The 9,906-nt window shown below is 30.6% G+C and overlaps 1 protein-coding gene across 1 annotated transcript; it reads left to right on the forward strand.

Annotated features, from left to right (window-relative positions):
- Positions 2,701-3,720, forward strand: LOC104715719. The gene has a single exon (XM_010433103.1). It carries the CDS (start codon positions 2,701-2,703, stop codon positions 3,718-3,720), a length of 1,020 nt encoding a protein of 339 aa, XP_010431405.1.

Below are 9,906 nucleotides of genomic sequence, written 5' to 3' on the forward strand. Positions count from 1 at the left end.
TTTCTGAGGCATTTGGGTGAGTTTAAGACGATTTCGGGGTGGATTGAATCGGAAGTTTGTCGTTCGGATTCGCGCAGATCGTGTCTGCAGAAGAGGCATCGATCGGCACCTTGGGTGGAGCATCGGTCGACACTGTTTGTGGAGCATCGGTCGACACTCTCTTGTGGCATCGGTCGACACTGTTTGTGGAGCATCGGTCGACACTCTCTTGTAGCATCGGTCGATACCAGTCTCAACCGAGACTTGTTTTTCCTGGTTTGATGTATTGCTTGTGTTTGTTTGCTTGCTTAGACTTGGGGGTTCTCAAATGCTTGTGTGTATAACCTAGTAGATGGGAGGACGGCCTCACTAAGTATTTATGATAATACTTACGCATCTCAATTGTTGTTTGTGGTGTGCAGGTATGTGACGTGGAATCATGGCGATGAGGAGGAGGATGAACTAGGGTCTCGTTTGTGTGTTGTTGGTCTTTGTTATATTGTTTAGGATGGAACCTTGGCTAGAGATATGATAGGTTGATCGATAGAATGCTTAGGATTGTTATTGTATGGTTGGTATGTTTCCGCTGTGTGTACTGGTTGTTATTGGTTTAATTTAGTAGTATAGGCTGCATAATTGTTTACATTGTATTTAATTGTTAAAAAAAAAAAGAGGTCGGGTTGTTTCATATACGTTCATTTAAAAAAAATTCAAATCACAATATATGCAGGAAAAAATACACATTTTTATTAACTTTATGTATTATATGATGATTCACTACATTTAAATTTTAAAATAAAAAAAAAAGATGATAGGAGAATAATTTTTTTCTTTAATATGAAATAAATATTCTAAATATCTATATTAATTATAGAATATTATATATATGGATATTTAAAATATTTTAATTTTGTTTGGTTATAAGGAAAGTAGAGAAAATTAACTAAACTTGTTTGTATATGAATATAAGCATTCAATGGCATTAAATGCAAAAACTTTCCAAAACAGATTTTTGAGCAAAAACTGCTGCAAAAATACTATTATACTAGGTGATATCCCGTGCTACAACACGAGATTATATATTTTGTTAGTTATTTTTTTGTAATTTTTAATTCTATAATATAGTGTTTTATTTTGACTTATTTTCTTTGTTTATATAGTGTTTATTTGTATATTTGGGGTTATACAGTAAATTGGAAATCCTAATAGAGTAAGTAGGTTGTAGAATGTATATTTTCATGGAAACAGACACACTGTAATATTGGATAGTAGTTTTGTAAGAGAATAGACACTCCGCAATATCATATAGTAGTTTTGTAGAGGATAGACACACCGCACTATCGGATAGTAGTTTTATAAGAGGATGAGTTTTTTTATTTTATTTTGGTTTGTCGTCAAAAAAGAAAAAGTTGTTTGTTAAATTTTAGTGTGAGATATTTCAATGGTTAGGAAACCATTGTATTTATAGTGAGATTATTTAGGTTAACATTTAGAAGTTAATATTTAATATATCAAATCTCAGCAAAATTATAAAAAACCAATTTAATTTATAGTTTGATAAAAATACATGTTTTAACGGGTTTAACTCAAACTTTTTTTTATATTTTACAAATTTTAAGAGTAAAAATATTAATATTACTTAAATATTTTATAGAATTAAATATATTATAATATTTTAAACTTTCGACAGAGTTTAAATATTTATAATAATTCTATAAAAATTTAAATAATTATAATATCTTAAACTTTTTAAGAAAATGTAAATATATTATAATTTTTTACTTTTAAAAAGTTTAAATATGCTCAAATATAGAACCAAATTAAACTGTTAATTTTGGATACCTGATAAATCAAGCTTTCTGCTCATTTGTACTCAAAACATATTAGTTGTATATTTATAGTGATTATGAACCATATTCCAAAATATTTAGTCGATGTGGAATATGCAATACATATTTTCTGTAAATTAGTTTACAACTTTATATATATATAATTTCTGCGTTATTTATTCTTTCCATCTTTACTAATCATAATTAATTACTATAATTTCGTTAAGGAAATATTAAAAAATCTAAATTAAATGATGATTTATTTTTATTTAATTGTATTAAGTTGATTTATTGTTTACTTTCCGTAAATATCTCACAATATAAAAGCAAATCAAATAAGTTTACATATATATACAATTTCGTATTTAATATATTGATTATTTTGGAAGCAACAAAGTCACAATTATAGGGATCATTAATATTCGTAATAATTATATGGATTAAATATGGTAGTAGTTAATATTTGATACTAGGGAGGTACCCGCGCTTTAAGCACGGTAATAAGATTTTAACAACAACAGTTTTGTTACTTCATGATATGTTATTTTTCTGATTTAACATATAATAATTGACAAATTTAAACATAGTATTTTTCTTCTGAAAAAGTTTAAAATGTTTTATTGGATTGTTAAGTACTTTTTGTGTTTGCATATATACATAAAGGTTTCTCAGTAAGGGCCCGTCTCAGGACCCTTCTCTTACAATTTCTCACTTAATTGATAGTCGGACAAATTCATGGCGACTGGATGTGCTCACTGAGCATTTTGATCCTGGAGATGTAGCGTTAATAGGAGCATTACCTTTAGGTAGTGGTCCAAAGAAGGACTCTCTGGGTTGGCATTTTACAAAGAATGGGAGGTATACGGTGAAGTCTGGTTATCATGCGGCACGTATGACGATAACTGGGCCTTTTAAGGCACATGGGGACGGGCCGGAGATTACCTCTCTCCTAGCCAGTGTCTGGAAGGTTAGATGCCCGCCAAAACTCCACCACTTTATGTGGCAAGTGTTGTCTGGGTGCATTCCTGTTTCACGGAACTTACGGCGGCGGGGTATCGCGTGTGATTTGGGCTGCTCCCGGTGTGGTGCGGAGGAGGAAACCGTCAATCATGTTCTGTTTCTTTGTCCACCAGCACGTCAGGTGTGGGCCCTATCTCAGATACCGGTAGGCTCACATTGTTTTCCGGTGGGCTCTGTTTACGCTAATATGGATCATTTCTTGGACCCTAAAAGCCAGGGATCCCATGTGTCTGCCTACCCGTGGATTCTCTGGTATTTATGGAAAGCGCGTAATGCAAAGGTTTTTGAAAATATTACGGAAAGACCGGAGGAGGTGATTCGGATAGCTGAAGGAGAGGCTTTATCCTGGCAGCAGGCTCAGGAGGAGGGTGATGATGCGGATTCGATTGGCCAGCCATTGGTTGTTGAGCCTAGTTTTCGGAGGACACCCTTTTCTCTTCCAATGGTTTTTACAGGCGTTCGTTGTTTCGTCGATGGCTCTTGGAAGTCAGGTGACCGTTTTGCAGGAGCTGGCTGGGTTTGTACCAAGCCGCAGGATCCGATGCCAAGTATGGGAGCTACTAACTTTCGAAGGAGTCTCTCCCCCCTACACGCTGAAGTCGAGGCTTTCATTTGGGCAATGCGCTGCATGATCGGACATGATTACCATGACGTGGCGTTTTACTCAGACTGCGCTGACTTGGTGAAGATGGTGTCTTCGCCAAAAGACTGGCCGGCGTTCTCCACTTATCTTGAGGACATCACGATGGACAGGGAGGAATTTTATTCTTTTTCCTTATCTTTTATTCCAAGGACTGCAAATGTAAAAGCGGATCTCTTGGCACGCTGTGCGCGCACATCTCCGCATAATGTTCTGTATGTAAACAATTTCCCTCCGCATTGGCTCATCTGAGCTAATCTTTTGTTGACAAAAAAAAAAAAATAAATAAATAAAGATAAATAATACTCTCAATGTGAAATATTAATTGAGTCTTTTAAATAAACAACTAAACTTTAGTAAACAGATATTGAAATTCAATAAGTAAATTCAAAATTTTTAAAAGCGCAAGCAATTTCTAATAGTTCAATATTATAATGTATTATCTCAATTACAAAATAAAGATGAGAGTAATGCAAAGTTGGATTTCAAGTAGCGGTTAATACAAACATACTAAATTTTATAGACATTCAAAATGAGTAAAAATAAACGGCCAACATCCCATTCTTTACATTTGAGTGTCTGAGCTTTCACCTTGTTGCTTCATCACATGGTTTATGTAATAACGTCCAGCAAATTCAGACCTGTAAATATATAAAATGTTTTAAGAAATTTTACTTTAACATCATACAAAACTTGTTTTAATATACATAATTACATCTTACATAGTCTGGTGATGCTCCAGTCCTTCAAACTCTGGTTTTATGAAGATCTTCGAAGAGGCCAAAGTGTTTTCAAGACACGGTGCACCTACAGACATTTATAATTTAAAGTGAATATATTGGTTACCTTATGATGATTATATCAGAACTAATTTATGTTACATACCTTCATATTCTCCCACCCTCATAAACCGCATTACACATAACACAGGTTCGGATTTGTATATGAGATGGCACCCGCTTGATTGCCATACGGTCATGAATTGAGAAGCGTAGTTGTCTTTGAGACGACACTTCACAGTCTCACACCTACATGTTTATCAAATAAATAAAAATCTTAACAGAGACAACTCTAAAACGTAACTGTCTTTAAGGTAGAGTAAATATCTTTTTACTTGCCATTCAACAACATGAGAACAACTTTATTAATATCAATGACACTCGCAGACTTTCTTCTATCTTCCACATCCATTATACACGCACAAACATCTAATTTGGGAAAAAGACAGAATTTAGGTTTCCAAAATGTTGCTAATCTATTTTTGGTAAAGTTTAAGTCGTACTTTTCTATGAGAAGGACCAATACACAAAGTTTCATAAATCCTAAAAAGAATCTAGTTTTTCGAATACAAAGATACCAATTAACTATATTGACGGATTGTACCAAAATAATATAAAATCAATTAAAGAAATACTTACCGAAAGAGATGGGATGATATATTCTTCCACGATATATGTCATCCAAATCCTCGAACCGAAAGTAATTCTTAGGACTCAATGATTCGAGCAGCGTCATATTGGTATCATCCGTAAATTTAATCTGATAAGGATGATGAGTATTCCTCTCCTCCATGGTTGGATTGATCACTTTGAAATTTCTAATATTGTACCACTCACCATCGTCGATATATTTCGGGAGTTTAGCGAGTGTATCGGGTAAATAAAGAGCTTCAATTTTGTCACCTTCACAGTTTAACAACAATTTTGTAAGAAGTCTTATATACAATAACTGTTAGAACTTGAAATTTAAGTAAAAATCATTCAACTAACAACCCTAACTTTTACATCCACAAGAAGCAGAACTCGTTTTGTAAAGAACTCTCTGACTCTCCAAGAATGTAAGACCTTGGCATTGATACACCAATTAGTTCTTCCGGGTAGCAGATCAGCAATATAATCGAACCTCATGATTTTCTCAAATTAGGTTTTTACTTGAATCTTCTCTTTTATCGAAAACAAAAAGGGGATTTTTGATTTGTAAGAATACAAAGAGTCACGACTAAACGTTGCGTCTTAATCTTTTTAGTTTCTCACATTTAGTCTGATTATTAAAAATTCTAATATTATATAAATAAATACAGTTTTAATATAAGGTTTTTCACACTTGCATGTACAAAATACAATTTATGTTAACATATTGAAGATGTTTTCACGTTTTCATTTTTAAAAACTTAACACTTAGATATTGATATGAAAAAAGTAATATTATTAAGGGGAAAAAACTGAAAATCTGATGACAATTGTATGAGCTTTGCAAACTCGATCACACTTCATAATATCTCGCAAACTCCTATCCAACGTTTCAAAACAAAATATGTTCATCATTGGAGACTCATCCCATATAATGAGCTTTGCTTCTCTAATCAACTCGGCAATATAGGATTGACCATCTATCGAACACGTTGTATATTCGTCCACATTGATGGATATACCAAATCTAGAATGAGCTGTCCTACCACCTTTCATAAGTAAAGCAGGTATACCATTTGATGCAACATTAAGAACAATATCACCCCTAGATCGTATATCAGCGCCAAGAATACTTCACAAGAATGTTTTTCCAGTGCCACCAAATCCATGAACAAAAAATATGCCTCTATTGTTTCAATTCACATCAATAATATCTAGGAAGACACTTTTTTGCTCATCGGTTGATATACGTAACAACCTGTCGTGATCCTCTCTTTGGTCAGCACGTTTATAGTTCCTCTCATCTATGAGAAGCCTATTCTCATTATTGTTCATCATAGATTGGTCTAGTTTAGGATTCACAATAGTTGACAGAGAGCTTCCATTAGACCGCATAATCATTTCAATCTCAGCTAAATATAAGTTTGTTATCTGATCATGACTTAACATTAGACCTGCATTATAGAGTATTTTGATTTTAGTTGACATATTTATGATCAGAATAATAATCGTAAACGTCTGTGTACACCAATATATCATAAAATTTTCTTATATATATTTATATAAAATAACTATATATGTACTTTGATTGTTCGTACGATTCCTTTGCAAATACAAAATATCTTTGCATAATATATTTTTTGTAGCGACCCAGAGATCGAGAGGCACTGAAATACCTTTTGAAAGCAATAGTATGACAAACAACTTCCTTAAAAACGGCCCAAAACATCATGTACTTTCCTCTTTTATAGCTAAAATATATTCTTTGTCGTCATCCAATAATCCCAATGCAAAGCAGGCATCTTTAAATTCCTTGTACACATCTTTACCAACTGACGAATATGATCAGTTTGTGATCTAAGCTCATAATTATTTCCGTTATTCGCAACCATGGAATCTTTTATATGATCCCAAGTATTGAATCACCCAACATTGGTTACTTTTCCAATGACGTAAACTCATATCAAAATAGTACATAGTACATTAGAAGTTAATTACAGGAGATTTTAAAATATGGAGCAAATGTAACCTACCGACCAAGTAATCATCACAATAAGATTTTTCCATTCGTATTTTGAAGGATTCAAACGTGAAACACGATCAGTTAGAGAATACATGACCATATTATAACCTGCACTAAACGAAACCAGTAATTATAATCAAATTTAGATTTTAAAACGCATTGAATGAAGAATTTTTTAAGAACCTTGGAAAATATTTGAGATTTGTAATCAATCATAAGCTCTGACCGACGTCTATATATATAACCTAAGAGATTGCTATATATTCCTAAATATATAAAATTATTTAATAATATAAAATTTGTGTATTTATAATAATAGATATGTGTAAATATATAACATATATATCTCTTCTATATGTTAATTTACTGATTTAAACAATACTTACTTACATCCTAATCTATCGATTATATAAAATCTAAATAAAAGACTAACCAAAATATATTTATTTCCATCTTTATCACTTTAAGTTTATAATAAATACAAATAATCATCCATTTAAAGTAATTATATATAACATATTTATATATATATTTTCTGAGATATGATAATTTTATTTTTCAACAATAGTTATTTCCATCTTTATCATTTCAAATTTGTAAATTTTATTTGAATCGTAAATTTTATCCTTTGCCAGTATGATTTTTACAAATAAAGGTATATAACAGTTATTTGAGTTGTCTAATATGTATATGTAACTGACCAAACTATATTAGTTATGATCTTTAGATTTAATTGGGCGTCTGGTGCTTGTTGAAAGCTCCGGATACCTTTCGGCTAACAACGTGCACACTAAACTTTTTTTCGAAATAAAAAACAAAGAGTAAGCTCCGGATACCTTTCGGCTAACAACGTGCACATGCACACTGAACTTTCTTACATATATTTATCGTCTTAAATTTACCAAATTTCAAAAATTTGAAGTTATATACACGATTATTTCGTCATTCATTTATGTATAATTTATTAATCTATTATAGAATAAATTAGAACTTTTTCAGAAACCTTTATAAATAAATATTTTCATAAATCCAAGCTTTATTAAAAATTTAAGATTCTATTATACAAAAGTCATAAAATAAATAATTCTATTGTTAATAAATTAAATAACCTTTAATGTTACAATTAAAAAATTAGATTAAATTAAAGAAACAAATATTATAGGTATATTGTAGGGTGAAAAAATTGTCTTCTCTTTGATCTTGGCTTCCACATCATGTCTTTGTGATACCAAACAGATGGACTTGAAATTTCAGCATAAGCGATTTTTTTGGCTTGAAGAGCTTGTGTATTGAATATAATCCAATCTGAGAATATAGTTGTTCTAGTCGTTGAAGGAATCATAACATCATCCTCAGGACCATCCTCATTGTAGTATTCTTTAGGTTTAACCTGTTCAATATTTTTTTTATAAAGAAAAGTAATAATTAAAACATAGAATTATTATCAATTCTCATATAACATGATTATTTAAATAATCTACATGAAATTTAAGCTAAAGATAAAAATTAAACAATTTCGTTTCTATATTCCCAAAAATATACATGGTTATTAACGATCAAAGTTATCCTGCAAATATGGCAATCCAAGTGTAATCAACTTATGAAAAAGAAATTATATATAATATAAATAATTTAACACGTTAATCATTCCAATTATATAAAATAATACCTGATATTTATTAGAAACAAATTTATTTATCGATATTATCTATTACATTAACAGGAAAATAAAAGAATAATAAGATCCATATGCAATATATTTTTTAAAAAAGATGGAAGATAAATATAAGAATATATTATAAATATTCGATTGAAGAAGTTTTTTTTTTGAACGTTATTATAATTTTGAGAACATAATAAAAGAATTAAATTTATAACCTCATCAAAAAGCATATTTATTATATCTTTTTTGAAAGGTGAACCAACAACAACTAAAGCTTTATGATTTATGGATTTGCTTTCCAAGAAACCACTATACAAACAAAAAAATAAAAAGAATGAGTCAATTAATCATAAAACAGAAAATCGGAATACAAATAAAAAATGTTGGGAAGATGATTAAATAATTAAACGTAAAACCTCAACAAAAAAGCACAATATTATAGCTTTTTTGTAATGTGAACCAACAACAACCAAAGCTTTATGATTTATTTATCTTGCTTTCCAAGAAACCACTATACGAACATGAAAATAAAAAGAATCAGTCGATTAATCATAAAAATAGAAATTCGGAATACAAATAAATTTTTTTGTGAATATGATTAAAGAATTAAACGTAAAACCTCAACAAAAAGCACAATATTATACATTTTTGTAAGGTGAACCAACAACAACCAAAGCTTTATGATTTTTGGATCTTGCTTTCCAAGAAACCACTATATGAACAGAAAAATAAATAGGATCAATCGATAATCATAAAAAACAGCAAGATCGGAATACAAATATAAATTTGAGAACATGATGAAAGAATTATTGAAATTGATAAAAATATAAATTCAATAGAAGAGAGTTTTTTTTTAGAACATGATTAAAGAATTAAACGTAAAACCTCAACCAAAAAAGCACAATATTATACCTTTTTGTAAGGTGAACCAACAACAACCAAAGCGTTATGATTATTGGATCTTGCTTTCTAAGAAACCACTATATGAACAGGAAAATAAATAGGATCAGTCGATGAATCATAAAAAAATCAAGATCGGAATACAAATATAAATTTGAGAACATGATTAAAGAATTATTGAAATTGATAAAACTATAAATTCAAGAGAAGAGAGTTTTTTTTTTTTTTTCTTTGTTGAGTTATGGTGAAAGCAATCGATTGTATTTATAGTTGTGAATGACCTATATTTTTAGGGTTTCCAGTGAGGAGGTGTATTTTCTATGGGTTTTTTTTTTCCTGCAGAAGCTCATTAATCTATAAACAATCTAAGCCCATTAATTATCTCAAATCTGTAGAATTTATAGTATAAAACAGAACTATAGTTGTAAAAGGATGTTTTCCAG

This window comes from Camelina sativa, chromosome 9 (assembly GCF_000633955.1).
Source record: "Camelina sativa cultivar DH55 chromosome 9, Cs, whole genome shotgun sequence".
Taxonomy (NCBI): domain Eukaryota; kingdom Viridiplantae; phylum Streptophyta; class Magnoliopsida; order Brassicales; family Brassicaceae; genus Camelina; species Camelina sativa.

Coding starts and splice junctions, on each gene's coding strand:
- LOC104715719 (XM_010433103.1), top strand. CDS start 2,701: ATGACGATAACTGGGCCTTTTAAGGCACATGGGGACGGGCCGGAGATT.